The sequence below is a fragment of the Chlamydotis macqueenii genome, chromosome 7 (genome assembly GCF_036417535.1).
Source record: "Chlamydotis macqueenii isolate bChlMac1 chromosome 7, bChlMac1.mat, whole genome shotgun sequence".
NCBI classification, from domain to species: domain Eukaryota; kingdom Metazoa; phylum Chordata; class Aves; order Otidiformes; family Otididae; genus Chlamydotis; species Chlamydotis macqueenii.
The window spans coordinates 12,597,870-12,624,637 of record NC_141562.1 but is presented as its reverse complement, the minus strand read 5'-3'; the positions used below and the strand labels follow the sequence as shown (position 1 = coordinate 12,624,637).

The following is a 26,768-nucleotide window of genomic DNA, read 5'->3' as shown; positions in this document are numbered from 1 at the left end:
TGTATTTGTGTCCTTTTGTTTTTTCATGTCCCGTCCTCCCCTGCCAAATTACTTTGTTTGTATTTGGTGCCTTTGTCTTTGGCGGTTACAGATATAAAAATTGATGGATCATAAGGTCTTTGAGGCTTTGCCTTTGTGAAACTTCTGGCGAAGCAGTGTCCTTATCTTGGTAGTAAGTAGTTACACGTGTTAGTCTTCTCAAGAGGTATGTATAAGAAAGACTTGTACTTGGTTTTGAGGAATACCAGTAGGTTACTTTCCTGATCTTTATTATATGCTTTTTAAAAAAAAAAAAGACAACTGTCAAAACAGGATCAGTATTTTAAACTTTGTAGTACAGACTGTATTTGAAATCTTGTGACACAGAAGTTAAATTTTCCTGAAATCTGAAAACATGTCATTTTATTTTTGACTTATCATTTTTTCCTTGTTTTTGGTTAAGAGTATATTCAAAACACTAAGTATCAACAGAGCATTCTTCATCCAAGGCTATACCTGCGCCCAGTGTAGTCTTAAGAATATCCATAGGGTTATCAATGGGAGAGATTTGGTTACAAGACAGTTCTTCACACTATGCTAAAAACCTTTACAAAGAACTAACTTTGGGCTTAGCCTGCTGTGTGGTGAAGGACATAGTTAAGTTTAGGATAGGCAGAGCTTTGGAAGATCTTTCCTCAGTGAAAGGAATTTCTTGACAGGAGGTATTTACTGGAAAGAATAGGAAGTCTTCACCAAGAACAGGAAACACAAATTTTCTTGGAGTTAACAACTTTATAATCCTTAGTGATTTACGGTATAAGTGAGTTTAGGAGTCTGGATAACATAATGAGAAGAAACTGAGCTCTTATTCACTGGAGCGAGGGGGATCATGTCTAAAGAACATGTTGCTTCCTTTTGTGGAACTCACGTAAGAGGGATTCAGTTAGTTGGCAGGCTATCTATTCCCAAGAATATACTCCTTTTTTTGGAGTTAATGCATTGAATTTGACTGAAAAAAAAATCTGTGGGGATATATTTAATCCTTCCTTCTCAGTGTGAACAATTGAACAGTAAAGCTATTCTCAATTGACAATGAAACAGATGGTGGGGCAGTGCAGCAATTTACTTAACTCTTTTGCTGCTTAAAAATCTCACTTTTGCATTTGGCTTTGCACATGTGTTCTCACCTTGGAGTTAGCTCTGAACCATACTTCATTCTTAGACCACTCTCAGTCATCTTTGTGTCATAATTGGAATGTCTCTCCCAAGGATTTACCAACAGGATAATGCTTTCTTCTCTCATTTCAGCAAATTCAACATGGTAACACCTCTTGGCCCTCTCACAGTGGAGAGGCAGTCTCACTTTGTGTGTGAACTTCCACTTGTCCTGGGGCTCTTGATATGTTGGGAACACTTTTCTTTTGTCTATGTGAAGGATATTATCTTACTTAATCTCCAGCAATATATGGCTTTACGGTGTTAGCTGTTGCAAATTATCACACCTTTCTGAAGAATCTTTCTTGTCACACCTTTCTGGAGATCTGCTGGAAGTAATTAGTGAATCTCCAAGATGTTTTGCCTGTATGTATTTTCCCTTTTGCGTTGTAATGTCCAGTGGAAAGCATTTGGAAATCTGAGATAAAAAGAAGCTGAGAACTTCTTAAAGGATGTGTCTTAGACTTGGAGAGAGAACATTAGGATGCACAATGCAAGTGCACTTGTGTGAGCGTAGGCAAGGTAAAAAGCCTTCCATCTCAAAGAAATTTTGACAACAGTGTGAACTTGTTCATGTATAATGTATCTCAAAGAACTTCTAAAGAACTTATTCCTTTTTGTTTCAATTGTTAGATAAAGAGTAAGAACTAAAAAAGTTCATGCACACATTTTCAGATAAAAGCTTTTTCCAGTTGCGCTGTATCTCTCACAGATATACATACATGCCCATCGAATGTGTGAGTGAGAAGAATATGATAAGTTGATTTTTTTTTTTTCTTTACTGATTGCAACTAGTATACACAAGTCTTACTCTTCAACAGTTCCTAGCCTGAAAAGTTGGTAACTCACCAAATTCTAAGGAAAGGAATGTCCTTCCCCCAGTAAAGGCAAACCCTCAGTCAAATAAATAAAAACACAAGTTAAAAGTGCCTCTGAGAAGCTTTTTTAATAACTCCAGGAACATGAAAGAAATGTGCATTGGCAGTTGTTTTGTGTACAGGCAATGGGCACCAAATGATACAATTTTTACTGCCTTCATAATCTAAAAATCAATCAGGCTAATGGAGTAAATTGTCTAGTGTCAGTGTGGCACTTACGTGCTCTGTTCAAAGTCTTCCTCTTCCCACTGCACCTTAGTTACTGCATTATTTGGTGTTGCTGAAACTCGTCATGGATTGTTTGTTCACTGTTCTTCGTGTTTTCAAGGAAGAGCTGTGTAATTGCTTACCTAGTACTTTAGAAATGTTTGGAGAATATTATAATTAATAGACATTTTGCATTGAGTCATACAAGTTGAACAAATTTTTTCACGTGGTTAAAAAAAAAAAACCAAAACCCATGGTGTAAAAATTTCTGATTTTTTTTTTTTTTTTTTTTTCTTAAAAGTTCTGTTGCAGCTGATTTCAATCAGACCAGCTTCCAAGAAAACTTTGTCTGTGTCCTGGCAAACTTTACTCCTTAGAAAGAGAATGATTTCTGACTCATAGGAATCATTGGTTCTTCATTTTGCAGTTTTATTTATTTTTGAAGTTTCTGTGTACTTGGGCTTGAAGTCCCTTTAAGGGAAGCTAGTGACTCTGAGAGAGTACAAAAGAAATGTGATGTATTTCTGGGGCTTATATTGCTAAGGGGAGAGACTGTAGTGTAATAAAGAATTTTTGTTCTTTCAGAAACCTTCCATGATACTTTCAGGAAAGTAAGGTGATAGGTCTTCTGTGAGCTAGGGCTTGATTTTCTTATGAGGTATAGGCATTTGGTATTGGTGAAACAGCTTGTCATCCTTACTGGCAACATTACAGCTTCAAAAGAGGCTTTGGGTTCTCCAATGTCCTGACCTGTTCTTGGAAAAAGTACAGACACTTATTTGATTCTTTCCATTGCATTTATTTGGATTGTTGTGTTTTGAATTCATGTTAAGGAGATCTCTTCAGGAGTTGATGAGGAAAATACTAACATTGTTCTGATGGTTCAGACCATGCTAATGACTTAGTGGAATCTGGATTGTCTTTTGGATGGAACGGCTGTTAGTCTAATCACCTACTGAGACTGACAGAGACCGCTTTTACTTACGCATAAGCTACATGTAGAAAAGTGGTGCCACTTAAATGCGAGGAGACAAAAGTTCTACCCATTTTCTAATGGAAACAAAAGATTTGCTAATGTCAATCAAAATGAAGGGCAAAGGACTAAATTCACTGTTGCTATAGCCCTGTAGTATGATTTCCAGATGCCTAGCAGAAATGTAACATGATAAATGTGTTTATTCTAAAATACCAAATACTACTTTATTTAACTTTATTGATTTTTAAATCCATGTAATGTAAAGAATACAGACCTCTGTTTGTTTGTCGTTGTTAAATGGCTTGATATAAATTCCTATTGCTTATATCCTTAGTTTGCTTCTCATACTTTGAGACTGCTGTTATGCATTGGACCATCACTAAGGAATACTTAGAGCTGAAGAATCAGGACGGGAAATGTAAGATCAGAAACAGTTTATATGAAAAAACTCCATGGCTGTTGACCTCAAATCAGAGAAAATACTTGTGGACCAAGAGATCATTCCTGGCCCGAGCATGTTTTGTCAGAGAAGAGCTGTGCTTTTTACCTTTCTAATTTTCACTGTGATCTGGTAACATACACATAATTTGTCCGCAGATGCTGATCAGCTGCATAGAGCCATTGGCACTGATAGGTTTAGAGTTCGTGCTTTTATTTTGAGCAGGAGGTTGGACTACATGACCTCTGGAAACTTCTTCCAACCTCGATTATTATTCTGTGATTCTATGACACAATTTTATGTCAGGGACTGGATTTGTACTGTGATGTTTCAGCCAGTGCAACAGGGAAAGAGGATAAAAAAAACCTGTTAGACTGTCTCTGTATCTGCCTTGCGCATCAACACAGAGACAAAATATACATTGCTTACAGCAGAGAACTCAATCTTAAAACTGTTGTTACTGATAAAGAGGAGCTACCTATTGCGCATGTTACAGTGGATCCCAGGAAATTAAAGTTTTTCTGGGACCTGTAAAATGAAATTGGAAAACCTGAAGAACCTTATGGTGGGAGAAAAAGCTCCTGAGAGAGTTTATTTTGTCCTAGCAGAATGGCTTGTATTACCTTTTTTTTTAAAAAAAAAACAAAACACCACCACCACCAAAACACTTTGAAATGGTTCCTCAGTGCCTACTTTAGGCATTGAGGAACTCTTTAAGAAATAGATCAGTAATATTTGCACAGAGCCTTGTAGAATGCTTCTTTTTATGAATGAGGGTGTATTAATGCAGTGTGAGTGAATGCAGTGTTAAACTTGGGATACACAAACAGCTCAGTGACTGGAGCAAAGAAATTAAAATATTCAAATCTATATGAATTAGTTGTAACCAGTATTGAAAAAGCCTGACCTTCAGTCCAAAGAAAAAAGAATTGATTTTCTTTTTTTTTTTTGCAGGGGAGAGAATAGTATGTAAGAGTTGTGTTATGATGATACCACAACATCTGTAGGTGACTCAGAGCCAAAGAGTCAGGAGGGGAAGCATAGAATCAAAACTAATATTTCTTAAATACTACATTAAAAAACTCATGGCAGTTGACTTCAAATAAAAGAGAATACAGCTTGCGTGCATCTGTGAAAACTGGATTTCTTCAGCTTAACCTTTATTTTTTTTGTGTGGACAAGATAACACATCACACTGGTGCAGAAATGGTGAGTTGTACTGGTATACCAGGAGTAGGTTCATAAAGTATTTTTATGTAGGCACAGGTGCATGTGGAAGACCATGCATTTCAGCGCTCATCCTCTTCAGAAAGTGTCTCTTCTGAATTTTGGATAGGAAAGTTAATTAATTTAGTTATGCACTAAGGAATTTCTTGTAATTATTTATATCAATTAAGTAAGAATAATAAAAGCCTTTGGTAATAGATTATAATTATACTATTGTTCCTTGTTAGAAATAGTATCCTAAAATGTTGATAAATGAAGATTTGTTTTTATTTTGCTGCAGCTGGACTGTAGAATTTGTTGCAGGAGTTATGCATATTTAATTTTTAGTTATACAAATCTGTATCTATGTTGGTATTTGCAGCACTACAGAGGTCTATTTCTCAGGCAGTTCTTGATCTACATTAACACTGGGGTGATAAATATGTAATACAGCTCCTTTAGTGAAGGCTATGAAGATGAATAAGTATGTAGTAGTTTATATAAGGACCTTATATGACTTCAGTAGGATGAAAAGATCTACTGGATCCCAATATCCTAACCCCTCTTATGCCAGTGTCAAGCTTGTCTGTTACAGCCTGTTGATCTTGAGTTGCAGTGAGCTGAAGTGGCTGCCCTTTTCCCTTCATCTTTTCAAATCTGTTGGACTGTGGAAGAGCTTTTTACCTATAAAGGAAGCTATATCTCCATGATCTATAGTAAAATAAAACAGAAGATAGACTTCTTTCACAAATTTCAAGTTTCCTTACACATTTCTGGTGTAAGTTGCACTGATACCACTATTTCAGTAGAAAATTGTACCACTAATTAAAATAAAGATTTGTGGATAGCTCAGGGCATAAGTCATCATATATTTCATTATCACAAATCAAGGCAACTCCTATTTGATCTTTAAGATCTTAAAAGTAAGTTTAAAAATAAAATTAAGAAGCTGGACGTGATTTGAATAGCTCTGAAAAATGAATAGGTGTTACCACAAGCAATCTAGCTTTAGCCTTAGAATCTTACTTTGATATTTCCTGATGTTATCTAAACACCACTCTGCAGCTCTTGTGTGCTGAACCTAAGCTGGGAAGAGATCATGAGATTTCTTGTTTCTGTAACCCCTTTCCACAGCTTCTCTATTTTGTTTTTGGTTTTGGTTTTTTTTTTCTCCTCATGTTGCCTTGTTCAGATGCGTTCTTTGACAAATGAATTTCCCCAGATAATGAAGGTTTTCTAGCAGAGATGTGTTTGGTGTGTTTGAGAGGCTGGGGATGAACACTTGCTTACAAAATTGTTTGTTTGTTTATTTAAGGTTGCTAATCTTGCTTGTTCGTTGTCAACAAATGAAGATGGAATGAAAGTTGTCCAAATGGCAGCTAGTCACATACAGACTTTGTGCCCACAGGTATGATTTTTTCAATTAATTCCTATTCTAGCACACTGAGCATACCCTGTATTTTTGTCGTGCAACATAGGTGTTCTTCAGTCTAAGTTGACATTCCATTCACACAACTTAGTGTTGTAAATGGACACCAAATGATAAATCAAGGGCAAATACTCAGTTAATTTGTTTATTTTTTTTCTTAGTGGTTTACCTAGGAATTGTTAATAATCTGCATTGATTGAGATTTTTAAAAAGCTGTAAAAATTGCAATTGAAGAAACATACTGCTCTGTTTCTGGAATTAAACCTGATTGAATGAACAGTTTAACATGATAGGCAAATTGTGAGTATTTTTAGTCTTAGAAAGCAATACATGTGTTGAACTTTAACTTGAAATATTGTTGCCACTTGATTTGGTTCTTGTGTACGTGAATGTTGAAGTATGATTTCTGCTGATTATCACCAATTCAAAAGCTTGAGCTTTTGTTATAAGTGAGTGAGAAATAGCAGAGCTACAGGTAAATTTTTGGTACCTAGTAACTTTCAAAAAGTGTATTCATTCTGTATTTGTCACGTTCAGAATTACAGAGATACAAAAATGTCTGCAGTTACATTTGTTTAGAGCAAAGATTTTACTGACTTGCGTGAATCTGATAGGAGTGTTTCAGCCTTGAGGCTGCGTAATTTCAAGATCATTAGTTCTTTGAAGAACACTAGTTTACACAGTGGCCTAAATATCCTGACCCTTTTGTGTGTTGGAATGCTAAATGTTGTCAAAATAGACAGTGAAGAGCAGATATTAATACTTTCAATTACAGGCTTGAGAAGTCCGTTTTATGGCTGTTGAGTAAACGCAAGACTTTGGGAAGAACATACTTGTATCAACGAAGTGTGATATTCTGAAAATGTCACAGATCAGTGTTTTCTCTTGAATCATTCCGTTTCAGTGTCTATTTTTACAGCTTTTACAGCTTAGTGTTTCACAGCCCGCTCTATTTGATGTAATGTATTACTGGTTTTGTAAGAAGATTGCTGGCTTGTAAGAATTCATGAATAGCTGCTTCAACCTTCTTTGTTTCTCCAGGGGTTCAATTACATCTTCATAATTTATTATTACACATCCAGATGTAGCTTTCTAATTGAAAACCTACACTTCCAGTTTTGCATCTGATACCAGAAATTCCTAAAATGTAATTTTGATTAAAATACTGATTTTTCTCCACAGCTATTTTAGTTGCTAGGGTTTTCCCACAGTAAAATGGAAATTTCTTGTTTGAGGTTTTTTTTCCCTTTTTTTTTAACCTCAAGGTAGAACAGAGGTGAATCTGTCTAAACAGAGTATCCGGTATGCACGTGATAAGATTATATTACTATTAATGGTGTATTCATTGTGCAGAATTTTGTCCTTTCTTGGATAAGGACCATTCCATGCAAAAGCAGTTGGCATTTTAGCTAAGTAAGAAATTGCAGGATAAGACACCTGCATTTTTCAGTAAATCAGATTATGCCATACCATTTTAAAAATCGTCCACAGGGAGAATAATTATCTCTTAAGATCTCTGCAGGGCATATTAATTAGAGTTTGGAATGAGGAAATGTGCATGTAGAACTCCCCAGTGTTCTTAAGTCTTTAGAGTAAAAAAAAAAAAACATATATATATTTTTGAAGGGAACCATGTGGTTTGGATTGAAATCTGAAAAGGTTGAATTAAAACAGAAGGGGGGGGAAAAAAAAACAACCAAACCAACTCACCCCAAACACACCAACCGAAAAATCAGCAACAAAAACAACACTTACAGAAAACGTCTGAGGATCTTGGGAGTTATGCAGTTCTGATCAGCAAAACTTCCATGTAGCACTGGGAGGAAGGCAGATACAGAATAGGCAAACCCTAGAGGAAAGCCTTTTATATACTAGAATTCATAGACATGCTTATGTTGTACTAATGGTACTGCACTGTAGTTAAAATGTAGAGGGTTGATTTTGAACTCTGACCTTGAGCCTAAAGCTGGAACAGATGTTTCAAAGTGGAGATCAGAAGTGGCTAGTCTTAAGACATCAGCTGGGAAGTGCTTCAGCGTGTCAAAGAGCTCTGGCTAGAGCCTTTTTATTAGCATAAAGATCCGTGGGGAGTTTTAAGGAGCAGAGAGTTTGGGCTTGTTCTGGCAAAACTGTACCCCATAAAGCGAATTTTAGGCTCAATTCCTTTGAAGATGAGATCATGCTGACTCAGGTCTTGCTAAAGCTTACTGCGAGTTACTAGAATGGCACAGGGTGATCTCTGCAGTGAGCCACATCCATTCTGATACATCATGCAAGGAAGCAAAATGCAGGAAACCATGAGTGTTCATGGTTTAGCTTAATCTTTATTTGATGATAAATAAACTTTGAAAAATAATTAAATCCTATTTTTCCTATCCGATATTTTTATCAGATGTTTTTAAAAAGACAAGGTATGCACTGGTATAACCAGAACCTCAGATTTTAGTGTTTTTAGTGAGTTCTGGTTTTTTTTCTGACTATTGAGAGGTATAAAGCTATTAGGTTAGAAAGAAATCTATGTAACAGGAAATCCGTTAGAGGTTGAGTTGCCCTTCATGTTTAAAAATAAAAATAGAGATGTATGTGAAACTGTCACCACGTTTCTCTTCTTAACTTGCACCTAACTGGGAATGTATCAGAATCTAAAGGAGAAATTCCAGCATATTTCAGAACTGGTTTCTAAGCCACTGGAGGAAGTTTGCAAAGATATAAATGCCCTTTTTTATAGCAAGCTATTGTTGATGCACAATGTAGCATGTGGAAAACATAGATTCAATGGATATGAAATTCACACTGAGACAGTTGCATTTGTGGTCACTTCTGATGTGAAGTTTATATGCTCAGATAGTGATGCTGGCTCTGAGAATACTATCTGCCTGAGTCTTATCTTTGTATTCACGCTGTTGTAAAAGGAGAGAGAAATTTAGGCTCTAGCAACTTGGAGTGATGACCCATGACAGCAGACTTAGTTGTGAAATCTTGCAAAAACCTTCTGAGAATATTTCACAGCAGATTTCTGAAAACTTTTTAAATGGGAGAATTACGTTATTACTAAGTATCCATATTGAAAGATCTGATTTTAAAAAATGAGTATTTCTCTCTTAGATTGCATACTTATAAACTGTTCCTTAGAGAAAACCCTTTGCTGCTTTAGACCAGCTTCAGTTAGCAGGATTGCATGGACTGACGTAGTTGGGCCCCATAATTTGCTGCTCTTCGTCCAAATTGTGGTAGAAGAGTCCATCTTCTACTTAGGCTCTTAAATTAACTGATGAAAATGTATGAAACTGCTTAAAACAACTGCTGTTGTTCTGAATGCTGTTTACAGGGAAGCTGAAATCAAGTGATTTTACTCATTAACTTCTGCACAACTTTTAGGGGATTTGAGAGAGACACCTCTGTCTTTGTGATAGGTTAGAAAGGACAGAAGGTGTTTAAGTGTCTTCCCACTCTTGAAGGATGTCTCAGAAGTTTCCAGTGCTTCTGTTTAAATTTCAGAGCATAAAAATATGTTTGTAGGCTCATCTTCCCTCACTCAAAAACCTCTCGGGGACAAAAGATGAATGTTCTTGTCATATTTCTTTTTGCTTCTTTCCTGAAAACAGCCCTGTTAGTATTCTGCTCTAAATCAGACTATTACTTTGGTTTGCAGTGCGTTAGGATCGATTTTGGGTGTCTGGCTTTGCTGGGTTTGTTTTGCTAAGATGTAATTTTCCTTTCAATATAGAATTCAATGCAGAAATTAGATAAAACACAGAATTACAACTTTTTAAACATCTCTCCCCTTTCCCACAGAAAGAACTCTTTGACTAAGAATGTTTAAGGTATGCAAAAACATCTGCGAAGCATCCTATTTCAGCGCACTTTTCCATGTGAAATTTCAGCATTTTCACAATCCAAATAAAAATGTTTATTTCCAGCCAGGTGCATCCGTCATTTATGTCTTTTTAAGTAATAAAATCATAGAATCATAGAATCTTAGAATGGTTAGAGTTGGAAGGGACCGTCAAAGGTACTTGCGTTGTAAAAAATTTTTTCCTGATATCCAATCCAAATCTACCTCCCTCTATGTTAAAACCATTACCCCTCATCCTGTCACAACAGGCCCTACTGAACATCCTCTCCCCATCTTTCCTGTAGGCCCCCTTTAGGTACTGGAAGGCTGCTGTAAGGTCTCTCTGGAGCCTCCTCTTCTCCAGACTGAACAGCCCCAACTCTCTCAGCCTGTCCTCATAAGAGAGGTGCTCCAGCCCTCTGATCATCTGCGTGGCCCTCCTCTGGACCTTCTCCAACTGATTCATGTCTTTCTTGTGTTGGCGCTCCAGAACTCCAGGTGGGGTCTCACCAGGCCAGAGTAGAGGGGGAGAATCACCTCCCTCGACCTGCTGGCCACGCTCCTCTTGATGCAGCCCAGGATGCGGTTGGCCTTCTGGGCCGCAAGGGCGCATTGCCTGCTCATGTTGAGCTTCTCATCCACCAGCACTCCCAAGTCCTTCTCCTCAGGGCTGCTCTCAATCCATTCCCCGCCCAGCCTGTATTTGTGCCTGGGATTGCCGTGACCCAGGTGCAGGACCTTGCACTTGGCCTGGTTGAACTTCATGAGGTTGGCACGGGCCCACCTCTCCAGCCTGTCCAGGTCCCTCTGGATGGCATCCCTCCCTTCCAGCGTGTCGACGGCACCACAGAACTTGGTGTTGTCGGCGAACTTGCTGAGGGTGCGCTCTATCCCACTGTCCATGTCGCCGACAAAGATGTTGAACAGGGCCGGGAGATGTTGAACATGGCTAGGCTTATTTTATTTAACACCATTCAGTAAAATCACACTGCAAAGTCTAGTGTTAGTAAATTCTTAATAAAATTACTGACTCCCAAAATGGATTTTAGACATGGCCAACAGTCAAAAGACCTGCTTGAAAACTGTCTCTGAAGCAGCTGCTGCTACTCTGCAGCCCTGCTGGTCACAGACTGGAACAGACAACATGTGGTATGGTATTGACCTGTGTTGCCTGAGCTCTGATCTCTCAACGTACTTAGTGTATGGTATCTTGCATTCACTGTTGCAGCTGGTTTTTATTTTTATATTTGCTGTCTCCCCTCCTACAATACTTAAAAATTAAACTGATGAACATAGTACTTGGCATATTTGTGGAAGATACAGCTCTCATTCTCAGTGCCATCTTTTCTTGCTGCTTGGAACTTAATATGCTGTTAGTTATTTTTAATATTGCTTGGTATGTGACTGTTAAAACACCACTCAAGATAGAAGCTGAATTTCTGGCTGTGTGAGTTTGTAAATAAATCAGTGTGGTGGTTCAAGTAACATGGAGAGGTATTAGTGTAAGCAAGATGCTGAGCCTCTCAGTGGGAATATATTTATACACGTCATATTTCCAGGCCATTCAAATAATAATCTCACAACTGTCTTTAACATTTTATATTTGGCTTGCCCTGCATAATTAATTCATTTTTTCAATGCCAGCATGACTGTCTGGAACCGACTGCTGTATTTTGTTATTACAGATCTGCTGCTCTATTGATACATGTACCTGCAGTGAGGAGAATGGCAAAAAATGCCAAGACTCCTGGCCAGAAACAAGCCCTTGCAGCCTTCCTGTAGCCTTTCTGTCTTTGAAATTTAGTAATTTTAGCAATTTTGTAGTGATGCTTTCTTTCCTGCCTCTCTAGAAGACAGTATTGAGCTGGTTGCATGTGTTTTAGAATCATGTGAAATGGTCTATGTTTAGTTTTATCAGTAAATTCAGAAATACTGTGGAACCAAGACTTGAGTAACTGAGGTGTTTTTTGGAGAGTGTGTGTGTATTTGTAGAAGAGATACAGACAAAAGTCTCCAGTGCAGTCCACAAGCCACTTGTATTATGTCCTCTTCCAGAGTACACTCATTACACCTACAATTTGGTGCAGAGTACCATGGAAGCCTTCAGCAACCTAATAGTCAGAGCAGTGTGCCTCACACATACAGATGTTCACCTGAGAAGCTCTAATTTCCAACCAGGGCTTGCACATTCTCTGTGTTCTTTCTTAAAACTGTGATCATAACTTTGTTATGCTTTCTGTAACTTTTACTAAAGCTTTAAATGTGAATGTTGTCTAAATGTATTTTCTCAAAATTAAACATGTTATCAGTGTGTTTTTCCCTTATAAAAATGAACAGGGTAATATAGTCTTTCCTTTGAACTGTGTTTTGATTTACACTTAAATTGTTTAGCCCTTTCTGTTTGATACAGATAGATGAATATTATTTGCTTCCATGTTATTTTCTGGAAAGTAGGTACTGTATTGAACAAACCTGAAAATTCTCTTTCACAAAAATGAGACAGCTAATAAGTGTGCAGCATCTTTTGATGTGTTATATTTTTCAGGTATTGGAGTTTAATTGTATTTTTTGTGACGCTGTGGATTTTTGAACGTAGCAATTTACATTTCCTATATATTTACTTTTCTGTGAGAGAAAGTCAGTCATCCATTTTGTTATTTGCTCTGGTACATTAAATAGTGGGGGACGTGGAAGAAGTTTTTTATTAGCCTCATAGAAACTCTTCACTGATATCACTTTAATAACCACAATTGTTTCATCTTTTTGGTTGAACCATCTGTGTGGCGTCTCCTTTTATCTGTCTTAATACCATTTTCTTAAAATACAGCAGTCTTGTGCAAGGGCAGAAGTAATGGGGGAGAACACGGTGAATCAGTGAGTTCTCTACCATCTGCTTTAAAAGACAGAAAACAGATGTTAGTATCTCTAACAGTATCAGACATTTTCTTTAAGTACCTTTCGCTTGAGAGATTAATTAAAAATACATATGGTAGAATCATAGAATGGTTAGAGTTGGAAGGGACCTTCAAAGGTCATCTAGTCCAACCCCCCTGCAAGGAGCAGGGACATCCCTGACTAGGTCAGGTTGTTCAGAGCCTCATCCAGCCTGGCCTTGAACGTTTCCAGGGATGGGGCATCCACCACCTCTCTGGGCAACCTGGGCCAGTGTTCTACAACTTGCATTGTAAAAAATATTTTTTCCTGATATCCAATCCAAATCTACCTCCCTCTATGTTAAAACCATTACCCCTCGTCCTATCACAACAGGCCCTACTGAACAGTCTCTCCTCATCTTTCCTGTAGGCCCCCTTGAGGTACTGGAAGGCCACTATAATGTCTCTCTGGAGCCTCCTCTTCTCCAGGTTGAACAGCCCCAGCTCTCTCAGCCTGTCTTCATAGGAGAGGTGCTCCAGCCCTCTGATCATCTGCGTGGCCCTCCTCTGGACCCTCTCCAACTGATCCATGTCCTTCTTGTGTTGGTGGCTCCAGAACTGGACACAGTACTCCATGTGCCTTGGCATGGTTTCCAGGAGAAAGGATCATGCCTTAATAATAACATTTCTGAAACTAAAGAAAATATATTTTGGTGAAATGATAACATTTTTCATGTAGATTTTCACCATTTAGCGAAGTCCATACACAATGCTGCTGAAGTTAATGAAGAAATTGTCATTAACCTTGATAGCTATGGTAGTCTACTTGAACATTCCTGTGCTTAATTCCTTCTCTTACACCTTTGTTCCACAACCTATTTAATCTGGCATACGTCATCAGTGCTGCTAGGGACTTGATCTCCCTCTTTTCTCTCAAGCTGTTGTTTCTACCTCCTTCCCTTGTGACTAACAAAACCAATCATACAGCTCTTGAGCGATCTGGATCAGGAAACTGGTGCAGCTGGGAATTAACCTGGGAGGCAAGCAAGAAGGTTAGTTTTCATTCAAGTCAGTTGCCTGATGTAGTTTGCCCTGTGGATGTATGAATGCTGCTTGCTGGCTCAAGGGAAGGAATGAGGGGAAAAGAGTCTAAAGGAGGAGCAGGCAACTGCTTTTGGTGGCAGTGCAGACTAATGCCAGGTTGAGCTGACAGTGGCACAGTTTTGGTGTTGGAAGTTAATTTTTATTTTCAGTATTAGTAGATAGCTGTTGTTACCAGCTATCAGGAGACATTGTATGGAAAAAGTTGTTAGTCTAGTCCTGAAGTATCATAATAATATATGATTTTATTTGGGTGGATGATCCTTTGTACCACCAGAACACTGCAGTCTTAATGTGACGGGCTATCTGCAGAAAAGGAACATGTACAAAACCAGTTGTGTTCCAGTTTCCAGTCTGGCTATCTGATAGGGACTGAAAATGGTACAAAAAAGAAAACTTTTAACATATCCTCTAGCATAATTTACTGACATGAGTAGTTGTAGGATGCTGCCTTTTTCTGTTTGAGTATATTGAGGTCTGTTGTTTTAAAAAGATGATAAAACGTGGCATTTTTAGGTGGTTGGGGTACTATGGAATCCTAAAGCTGTGGGATACCAAAATGTATTGGAAGGCCTAATGGTTTGTATTCTTATACAAGTAGACTCAGCTAGATGTTTGCTTTGGCTTGAACTTCTCCAATTAAGAGTCTGAAGGGGAAGAAAAGAATACTGACTCTTAGATTCCCCTGAAAGACTCATATTGGCTGTGATTCCTTGGCTGTTTTATGATAGTACTTGGAGAGAGAGTAATTAACTACAAGATGCCTTGAGATTTTCCGTCTTAACTTTAATCTTCAACAAATTATCAGTTTGTAATAATAAATAAAAATACCAACCCTGAGTGGCCTCAACTTTTGGAGCAATAGAGAAGCTGTTCTGCTTTATCCTCTCTTCTGCTTGACACACCTGCAGTTAGTGGACATGAGAATGGTTGAGTTTCTTAAAATTGCTGGAGGGCATTTGCTGTAGATTCATACTGCACAAAAGTGCTATGAATGTTTTATAAACAATTTATTTTTCCCTGTGCCTTTAAAACTTGAGAGTATTCTTCCTAGAAAGAGCTTTCTTTTTTATCTCTTGAACTTCATTCTTCTTTCTGAATGTATAAGTTTCCCTGAGATGCCACATTTTGTTGGTGACAGTCCTGCAGCAAAGTACTGGGGAAGGAAAGAAAGGCAATAAAACATCATTATTAGAGACGTATTGTGATAGAAAACCTACTGAATCTGGGAAGGAGAGTGGTCATACAGTAGGAAAGCTTGAAGTAGTACAAGGCAGCAAATTAATACCACTATTAAGAGATGTAGTTTTGCATGGTTTTTGGAAGAGAAGGTCAGACTGCAATAAAGAGCAGAGAATATAAATAGCTATGGCATGCGGTAATAGAGAAGTTTACTGAGAAGCTAAAGTCATTGATACATGGTTCCATCTGATGTAACTGTGTTCTATGCATTGGACATATTACTATTATCAGCTTTTAACGTAACTCTGAGATACTTTTCAACTGGATTACTGGAAGTGTAGTGGGGATCCTCATGGGTGCTTCAGCACTGTGATGGTAGCTGGTGATGTAGATGGTGGGGAACAAACACAAGCACTTAGTCTTGCAAGCACCAAGGGAAGTGAATGAGGCAGACACAACTTCGATGTAGCTGCGGCGTCAACGTAGTGGGGCTGCATGGTCCATGTTTTTGTACATGCATATTTGTCCTATGAGCTGCAGCTAAGGAACAATCTATTTGGAAATTTCTAGTGTCGTCTGCGCAAGCTTGGAAAGTGAAGGCACAATAATTTTTTTTCTTTTTCTTTTTTTTTCCCTGTACACTCACTTTCTCCATCTGTCACTGATGCAAGGTCAGACTTCAGTGATTTGGGGAAATTCTAGCATGTCTATCAGTGAAATGTCTGACCTGGAGAAGTGTGAAGAGGTGAATATTACAGATTTTGGCTGATTCACGGCTCTGATGAGCTTTCAGGTTTTTAAACTGAGCTTTTAAATGGAAAGCTCAGTAGAGGTAGCATCAAATTCAAGGCAGCAGATGACTACCCTTGTGTTTTCACGATTTCTTCCTGGAAACTGAAATGCTAAAATGTCATTAAAGAAGGCAAAGAGAGGTGACAAGTGGATTTTCTGTGTTATATTTGTGGAATGATAAGCACAATGTATATTTGGCAATTTGACTACCTACTTTACTGAATTCCAGATTAAAAGTCATTAGAATGTGTATCAGTAAGAACAGCTTTGGAAGTAATAGTGAAAGTAGCAAGTACAGCACCACTTTGTTGGGTTCCTGTATGTCTTAGATGATTGTGCATTATTGTTGATACTGATGCAGAGTCTGGGCTAATTTGCTTTTCTGAGTTAGAAAAAGTTTCATTTACCATCCTAAAGCTTGTCACTGCGATTTTAAACAGAATAATTTCAACCAGAATTTCTTTCTAATTTATTTGGAACTTGCTGTGTGATGTGACATGCTAGAAAGATGTGAACTTGTGTTTACATTTGTGCAGAAAATAGAGATAAGGTATGTGTGTTTCTCATTAGACCATTTTTCTGTCTCTGTTCCACTGTTTCTAGGAAAATGCAAAATGAATGTTAAATTGATGACTGCAGTCATGCTAACTTTGTCTTCTGCTATAGCATCACTGAAATTCTTGAAGAATGCAAACTCTGCTGTTGATGCTTGAGCCATATCTCAAAGGCAGAATTATTACCCATAGTGCATAGATTTTTGGGAAAGGATGTTCTCATAGGGATTTTTTTTTCTGGATAGTGCACTACATCCTTCTGACAATCGTTTTACTTGTATCTGAATCAAGGCATGAATAAATAATCAGCGATGCTTCAAAACTCACCCCATTTCTCATTTCCTTAGCAATACACATTTCTGTTGGAGGCAATAGTTGCCTTTTTCTTGATCCTGTTTTAAGTCAATATTCTGCTGGAGTTTCGGCATGTGGTAAATAGACTAAGGGACTGAAGACATTAGAAAAATAGTACCAACAGCTGGGGAAAAAAATGAGTCTTTTCATGGTGGCTGACATACAGTTCAGGTAGTGTTGAATTCCTCTTTTGGAGGATGATAATGTGAATGATGTGTAGGGACCTGATTTCATTCCTAATTTCATTAATACAAGTCTCTGCACTTGGGCTTCAGAAATGCTTCTTAATAACAACAGAGGAATAAAGATGCCTTCCTATATTGTCCACATCTCTTCCTACTAGGATATTAAATAATCATCAGTCTTAAATTACCTTATTCACTCTGAATTTTCACTGTCCCTTTCAGTTAACTTCCTTTAATATTGAACCATTAACCCCCATAACTTCTAATACTAAGTAATTCAAATTAGGCCTGGAAAACAGGATAGTAGTATTTGTCTTGGCCAAGGATTTACCCAAATTAACCTGTAATAGTAAGAGGATATACTACAGATAATGTTCTAACCACATGACTAAAGTAAGAACATAAATCAGCACAAAAACATGTTACTTCATTCATGTGTAAAACCAGCTGTAGCTGAAGATTTAGTGGTACAGTTTCAATGAATTAATAGGCTATCAGAATTTAAATATTTTTTACAAGTATTGACTCTTCTTACTTAACCACAAGCAGCTGCTCTCCTTTGCTGATCCTGGTATTACTGAAGACAAGTGCCTCACCTGAAGTGTGTTTCTGGAAGCAGTGCTGCTAGAGATGGAAAGAAAATAGTAGATGTGCGCTTTTTGGCTTTTTCTTCTGTTCACAGTTGTGTTGGTCTAGGTCTCTTAAAAATTAACTGAGTGAGAAGATCAGCAAAAGAAGATTTTGAGTGTTTGTAGATTGCAACAGAGAGAGAAAGCCTAGCAAGGTCCTTGGAGCCTGCAGTGAGGGGCCAGTAGCATGCGGTGAGGCCTAGGGAGGGCAGAAGAATCTTCCAGGGGCCAGAAGGGGCAGGGTAGTGCTTACTGCAGCTTAGATCTTTGGCTGTGGCAGCAGCCAGGTGAAAAGTTGAAGCTGGGCTCTTCTGTCTGCAGGAGTGACATGGGATATATTTGAGGATGTCTGTCAGTCTCCCTTGTTCATCAGACTGTTTCTACCTATTGTTTCCAGAGGCATTTTAGGGATTTCCGACCTCTGGGTCTCCATCTCTATGTAACTTCCCTAAAACTTTTTACTTGTCTGTCTATTCAGTAATTCATTTTTGTGTTAAGTTGAAAACTTGCTGTTGTCGTCAGCTCTTGATTTCTTTTGCTCAGACCATACTGTTACAGGAAATGTAGACTAATGGCATTTAAACAAATGACTACTAAAGAAGGTTGTCTGTAATGGTGGCAGTTTTATTAGAAATCCTAAGAGGAAATGAGGAACTAGTTGGGTGGATTTAATACATTTTCAGCAGGTTGTTTTTTTTTCTTGTTGCTGCTTTGCTTGAGTTTTTTGCATAATGTACTTTAAAATGTATGTGAAGCAACAGTTGTACCATACATGTTGAGCTTTTCTGGTTTTTATATTGTTATTTCAGTATGCAGCTAACTTAATTGATAACTACGGGTGTTCTGTTTAAACACAGGGTTTTTTAGTGCTTTAATGCCTTTCAAGATCAAGTCCCAAGACTGTAAACTCCCAGGGAGAGTTTCCTTTATGCCTGCATACTCCAGAAAGCTTTACTGTAGCTATATAACTTGCAGTATGGCTTATCCCAATTTGGTCAGCAAATTCAGCTGTCACCAGTTCTGATAATTTTTATACTAGTATAGTTGGTATACCATGATGGAGCATTTGCCCAGCCTAAGGAAATGCAGAAAAAGCTTACATTTCTAAAAATGGTTGCTGTATCTTTGTTCTCAGTTGAATGTTTATATTGAACTGCAGATAGTGGAGCTCCAGTTCTGGATGGAGCACTATTGAAGACATGACTTCCACTATGGTTTTGAGTGTAAAATAACAAATGAAACATTGTGAACAAAACTCTGTTCTTATTATTTTTTAAAATTTCCTCTTCTATATATCAGTAAGTCTTGAGGCTTCATAAAATTTTGTGAAGTGTTGTGTTTTCTGAGCAAAATATAGCTGTCCCCCACATACAGAAATCATGGACTCAAGGAAGTAATTGTCAGAAAACTGAAAGTGTAGCTAAAACTGACCAATGTTGTGATTGGCTTGATCACAAGTGAGATACTAGATGCTGTGTGTATTGTGATACGAAAAATACAGTTTGAGGAACAGGGTTTTTTTTGGCTGAGTGGAAAATGCACTTTTGATTCCTGAAATAAACTAGGGGATTTGTGCGATCCACCTGCATACTTTTGAATATCATATTCAAAACATTCACTGGGTTGTTTACAGACACTGTATTCAGTAAACCAGAAACAGAAATGTTTGCTTATTGCAAAATAGAGAAAGTGAAAGTACTTACCAACTGAAATTACTAATTTCATGCAAATCAGACATCTGTAATCTCACTGGCAAAAAGACCCCAACATATTTTGTGATCTGCTGTCTGCTTCACTTCTTAGGTCGAGTGAATTAGTTCTGGAAGAGACGTGCTGTCGGATGGATTTAAAAATCGGTCTTTAAGCGTGAAGTCTATTTTGCCTTCTGTCTCCAAGAACAAAAAAAAAATTCCATTTACATGTGAATCCTGAATACTTTACCTCATTTTCAGTTCTTTTACACTTTCATTAACATTTTAAACTAAAATAATAGTAATTTCTCTTTTTTAGTCTTTTTTTTTTGTCTCAGAAGTTCTTATTTTTTTCTCTGCTCAGTCCCTAAACTGTTAAAGATAGCTTTGTGTGCCTTTCCTGTAGAAAGTTTCCAAATGCGTTTAGAAACAAGCATGTAGTCCCTATATAAACCAAAGACATAGTTGTGTATGGAGGTAGGGGAGCTTTAGAGGACTGTATTTGGTGTGCGTGGTTTTGGTTTGGTTTTGGTTTTTTGTTTGTTTGTATTTGGTTTTGTTTTGTTTTTTTTTTTCTTCCTGAGGAGTGCACCATGTCTCTCAGCAGTGTCAGAGTATGATGGGAGGTATACTTTTGAGTGAAGCTACACAAATAGTTTTAATAAAGTACAAAAACTTTATCCCACTGTAATAAAAACGTATTTCTGTCTATCACTAGCAACCACTGCCCGGACATCAGGAGATAAAGCTGTGCCGGATCGTATTTAATTTCTAATTTGCAGTATCAGATCATTAATGTCCACAGTATTGTTGGTTTACCCCTCACCCCACGATTCTGTTTGGTTTTGAGGGCTTGCTTTACCTGTCTGCTCGTAGTTTGTTCGCAAGATTATTGGCCAGTAGCTTGTAATAACACTGTAAAAGTTAAATCTGCCCTTAGTGGTTGATATCAAGAAGGCCTTTGCTAGATTTGAATAGTGGGTTAATATGTACCAATTTTATTCGGTGACCTTTTCTCGAAGCTTAATTGAAGTTACCTAATAATCTCAGAATAAATAAATCTCTATTTAATTTATAAAATTTACTACCAAACATAATCTGTGTCACTATCAAACTAAGTGGGTCCAGTGCAATCATTCTTACTGCTTTAAGTGATTGGAAAGGAGGAAGAAACAGAGTCATACAGTTACTTAAATGCTAGTTCTGCTATAATAGAGATTGCAAATACGACTTTGAAATATTATGTTGGATCATAATTTGTCCTAAGTATTTTAACAATTGCGTTTAGTATTTTAGGGTTTGCTGTGTTATTGTTGCATCATTACTTCTTGCTGTAATTTTTGAGCCTCTGTCTGAAGCTATAAGTATCTTAATCTTTTCTGATTATAATGTAAAAACTTAGGGGAATGTGTTTATCCCATCATACCACCTGTATACATAACTCCTCAAAACTATCAGTAGTTGATAATGTCTGAGAGACAAGTTTTTCAGGATGTTGTGAAAGAGAGGAGTGTGCTGTGAATGAAACTTCTTGTGTTTTCAGAAGAGGAGGGAAGTTTGCTTGTGGAAGTACAAGCTTGCTGTGTCACTTTTGATACAATGGTTAAAATATCTTCCCTAAGTTTTAAACTGCTTTTAGCAATTTTCAGTGTGGGTAGATTTAATCTTTAAAATTTGGTGAACAATTAAAATTGATTTTATTAATAAACATAGCAAGTAATTAATTTAGTCTTGGAAGGCACTTATCCCTTAGGTAGAATTTGTCAGTTTTCTAGAGCTGTATTGTCAACATGATCTCAATTTTATTTAATTATATTGACTGAAATACATTTTATGATTAAATATTTTATAGACAAGATACCTAGCTTTCAAAGCTTTTAAATTGTTAGGGGTTTTTCTTATCATTCTTATATTAATGGCTTTTTCATGGCAGATGCCAAAGCAACAATGTCATATATCCTCAAACGTTTTTATTATTATAGTGGTTGTTTTTTACTTGCAAGTTTGGGGTTTTTTTTTATTAGGATTAAATATGGATTAAATATGGAGAGCTTGGGGATGTCTGGATGTTTAAGCTCCCTCAGTGCATTTTTTTGAGAGAAGTACAAGCCATAGCTTGACAGAAATGTTTGGCACAATTTTCTGTTAAAAGAAAAAAAATTAGCAGACTGCCAACATGTGTCTGTGGTTTCTTTAATAATAGTCCTTGCGTCAGGAAATACTATTTCATGATGTTGCCACATTATCTATTGATAATTATCTTTTTAATTTCTATTATCTGTTTTAGAATTATAGAATGATTCGGGTTGAAAGAGACCTTAGGATGTCTATAGCCCAACCTTCTGCTCAAAGCAAGTTCAGTGCTGAATTTTAAACTACCTTTCTCTAGACTTTGGTCAGGTTTTGAAAATCTCTGAGGACAGAAACTGCACAAACTCTTTAGGCAACCTGTTCCACTGTTTGACTGACCTTGGTGTGAAAAGTACTCTTATGTGTGTCTGTGCTCTCTCTTGTGAGAGCCTCCCTCAATTTCTGACCACTGTCAGAATGTTCTCCCACCATGCATGACTGGAAGGCGACTGTCATCTTTCTAGTTCCCTCATGTGTGCTGAGGGAATGCTCTTGGGTCCTTCTGAAGCCACCTTTTTTCCAGGCTGAACAAGCTCAGTTCTCTCCCTCTTCTTACAGGCTAAGAGCTCCAGCCCTAACCTTCTTGGTGGCCTTCTACTGAATTTGCTCTACTTTTATTGATTTTTGTCTCGTATCAGGGGGCCCAAAACCGGACACCTGGACACAGTTTTCTAGATGTGATCTAGTAAGTGTCGCCTTTCTCATTCTATGAGTGTGCTGCTGTCCTTTCAGCCTGCTATGCTGTTAGCTTCCGATGTTGCTGGGGCATGCTGCTGACTTGCATTCTGGAGTGTTGTCCAGCAGGATGTCAGGTCCTTTTCCAGCAGGGCTGCTCCCCAACCAGTCAATTTCCAGACTGTATTATGACAAGTACTTACTCCATCCCAGCTGTAAGACTGTTTTTTAGACATTCGGTTCATCGTTTTTGAAAGGAGGAAGAAAAACCTTAGGTTTTCTTAGATCAAAAAATAGTTGAACATGAGTTTTATTCTTTACTGAGTAATGTCCCAAGCAGTACAATTCCTTTAGTGAAGCAGAATGAGATGATTAGTTCAGTAATAGTTTGGAAAAAAATCCACCTTCTAAAAGCTCAAAAAATAGTTTTCTTTGTCATTTTTATGTGTTATTCATGCACATACTTCCTGTGAGATATGCTTAGAAACTGCTCACATTACATAAATGAATTTGGACTAATATAAGATATAGTTTTGATTTGAAACAAACATGCGTTCTGATACCTAGAAGTGATAAAATCTAATGACACATTTAATGTACTGTTCACCTTGGATATGACCATTCCATTATACTTTCTTTAGCTATAAAAATAAAAAGTTCTGTCTTCCAGTAACAAAACTCCATGGTCATATCAGATGCTTTGCATTCAGTTTCTGTTTATTTACATTGATTTAAATAGTACTATTGTTCTGTACGCAGGAAGAACTGATTGTAGACATGTTTCCTTACTTTTGGCTCCAGATGAATTCCAGCCTGCATTCAGCTCAAAACTTCATTGCCATAGCCAGAACATGAAATTTCTGGGAGATTTTACTTTGGAGCAAGTATGGACCCATAACTGTGTTTCGCGGAGCAGCATGGCAGTTAAACTTACAGTTTTCAGCTACATTTAATTATCCTGTAATATTAAGGCACAAAATAATTCTTTCTCATCAGAGATTATGTTAACATATATACAATAGATGCATAGTCTGAAAAACATGAATTTGCTTAGTGTTTGGGGCCAGGGTTCTCAATCATGTATCAGATTTTGGAGATGTTTGCTCTGCATGCAAATTGAGAGAACTTTGTGACCTTTTTCATGTTCCATGAACACGAGCAGTTCTTCAGAAACACAGACTTCAGAGGCTGTTGTGCTTGCCAATTTGTTCAGACTAGAGAAGGCAACAAATTAGCAGAGTCTTCATCTGGACTTTGCCTTGTGAGGATGTTTTTTACATTTCTGCAGTAGAGGCTGGTAGTAAATCTTTGTCATCTATGCACAAGCCCTACACTTCTGGGCTGTGTGTCTGAAGTCCTTTTTGACTGAGTCCACGAGAGCTGTGTTTTGCTTTGAGTGCAGCTAGGTTTGAGTGCAATCCATTTTCTGTATACACACTACTGTATGGGTGAATCTTCCTTTTCTATGTAGTTATCCATGCCTTTCCCTTAAAGATGAATACCGCAGCCACGCACAGCGAGTGAAGCATGTCGTCATTCTGAAGGCTAGGATGAAGTAGTCAGTTGCTAGCCAGTATAGTCTGAAGAGCAAAGTTGCCCATGCTTTGATTAGAGTTTGTGCTTTTCATGCTAACCTGTTTTAAATATTAGTCACTGTAACTTTGTTTACTGTTCAGTGTCGGTAAAGGTGACTTAGCATGGCCAGTGAAGAAAAGAAAATGAGTAATAGAATGTGACACAACCAGAAACATAAATTCAGTGTCAGAAGCCTCTTTTTTTGTAGGGACTCCAGTCTTTACATCTTGTTTGGAAAAGTGTGAATTGAGTTCTGGATAGAAAAGATTCTCATTTCAGAAACACATTCCTAAAGGTCTTCGTTTTCGATGTGGTGACTGCTTTTGAGATGTTGTTGCATATAATTGGAGAAGATAGTGCATACAGAAAACACAGTGAAATAATTCTGGTAGTGTAGTTCTTAAGGGTAGTATGATAATGACTTAACTTTTGTTTGTTAGCACTTTGGATGAACTTAACACATGCATCTTTGTAGCAACCTTCTATAGAGGCAGAATTATAAGAATATGAATGGCATGGAAATCTGTAGGTGATCAGAAGGCTAGTTACAGGTGTTGACGAAAGTGAGATAAATGAAATGGATGCCTGAGAATTCAGTCGTAAGTGTGAAGGGGCTTGAATACACTCTCTCCCCTATCGCCTGAGATCGTACACAATTACACTTAGACTGTACATGTAGACTTATAAGGTATTTCTAATGTCCCAGATGAATAAAATGGTTTGAGAATGTTTATTCCCAAAGCTATATATGTTCCTGTTTTGATTCGATTGCTAAACCATGTTATCCTGAGGTGAGCTCTTTCAACTTCACCTGCTTCAACCTCACTAGGCCAGAATTGACCTTTTCTTGGAGATAAATTTCTCCAGCATTTTGGAGAAATACTTGACTGAATTTGGCTCTGCTGTTACTGTGTCAAGTTGGTGGATCTGCCCACTTAATTTTGTTGGAAATTGATCTACTGGAGGTGCAGATGAATGTAAAGCTGGGTGACCAACTCCTGTTCAGCTGCAAAGAAAAGATAATCACCAAACAACACCCAAACAATTAAGACTTTTTCTTGGTTTGGTTATAGACAAAGTTTTCAGTATTCACAATATCCTTACATTTTATTTCTAATACACTTCTAATTTTCTTCTGCTGTAGTCACTGCCATATCAGACCTTTGTCCTTTCTTTTTTTCCTTGTTTTATTTAATTAAAACACCTATCAAAGTATCCTCTTGTAATGTTACTCCAACTTTGCTATGCATTTCTTATCTCGTCTCTTTTTGCCAGACCTTAAGCTGGATGACTCACCTTTACTTTAAGGCACCATCTCACTGAACATTGCTTCCCCCTACTTGTGTGACAGATGTCTGTTGACCTACAGTTTGTTATTTCTGAAAGAAAGGAGTAACTGTCCATAGTCTAAGGCTACCCCATGAACACTGTCTCAGTTGTATGGTGTGTGATTTTTTGTTTGTTTGTTTGGTTTGGGGTATTTTGTTTTAATTTTTTTTTTCTTTTTAATTCATTATGCACAGGAGTAGCTCTGTGAAAGGTACATTCACTGTGTATACCTCAAATCTCATTTTAGCTTACCTGTACTTTTATGTAGCCATCAGGTGTTCAGAAGCTAGTTAGTAGAAGGTATGTAGGATTATGTTACTATTGTCGTCATTTTGCTCTGTCCTCTGGCTTCCCTCAACCTGTGTAATCTTCTGTTATGGTTCTGTTAACTTCTTGATACTGGCTTTTATTCAACGGAGTGTGTAGAGTATGGTTTATCCAATACTTCATGAGGACATAGGTAAGTTAGTGCAGTACAAGTAATAATAATAAGTGCTGTCCTCAGCTAACTTGTGCTCAGAAATGCAAGGAGGTATTTGAAAACTATTAATTTAATTCCTGGCTGTATGCCCAAGCAGTAGAGCAGGAGCAGTAACAACTTTCTGGTAATGTTTACCTGAACTGTGAGATTTGTAGTGCAGGAGTGCAACACTTGGGACAATGTTTGGGGAAAAAGTAATGATAGATAATGATGGAATTAGAACAGCTTGAATATGCTGTAATAACATAGAGTAAGGCTATATTTAATTGGCTAGCAACAAATTATAACCCTGTTTTAGATCCAGGGGTCACATCCAAGCTGTGATGAAATAGCGACTTCAGATTAGTTTTGTTCTCATTGTTTCCTGAGATCAATTCAGATAATGATAAATTTATGCCATAAATTATAGTTGGAGTGAGGTAGAAAAGCTAAGCTCCATGAAGGCTAAGAAATTGGCTAAAACATTTTCAGCTTAGTCTCTTGTTGGTAGGAACATGAGAGCCCTGATGTGAAGTATGTGTTTTTTCTTTTTGATTTTTCTTCTTTTCACTAGGAAAGGAAGGCTTAAAAACTCCATTTCACTTGTGTGATAATGTATCTGTTCAAGTTTTGTACATCATATTGAGAATACCCCAGTCTAAATAATTCGTGTTGTGGATTTTAGGATGGTGGTGTTTTTTTTGGTTTTGTATTTTTGTTTTGTTTTGTTTTTTGGGTTTTTTTTTTTTTTGTATGTGAATGCCACTGGTGGCTTCACAGTTTTTTGTAATTTCTGCTTATATTTTGTTCTGAACATCAAAATATTAGTGATATTCAAGTATTTCAAAGGATTTTGAACACACACGTCATATGATTTTGTAATAAAAACCACATAAATCAAAGCTTCTTGCCAAGTTTGATTTTTTTCCTAAAATCAAGTCAGGGGGTGGAGCGGAGTCAGATAATATGATACAAAAGAAGAGCATGAGATTGTCTTACTAAACAGCATTGTATTGCACTGCTTGGATGATCAAAAGTGGCAGTTACCTCTTGCTTGCTGTTTTTGTTCCTGTT

The 26,768-nt window shown here is 37.4% G+C and overlaps 1 protein-coding gene across 1 annotated transcript in view; it reads left to right on the top strand.

The window, feature by feature from the left end:
• Window positions 1–26,768, top strand: part of CTNNA3 (catenin alpha 3) — a 475,445-nt gene that overhangs the window by 303,647 nt on the left and 145,030 nt on the right. Inside the window, exon 9 of the mRNA XM_086752374.1 lies at window positions 6,216–6,308. Coding sequence (XP_086608500.1) covers window positions 6,216–6,308 — 93 coding nt within the window. The remainder of the gene's footprint in view (window positions 1–6,215; window positions 6,309–26,768) is intronic.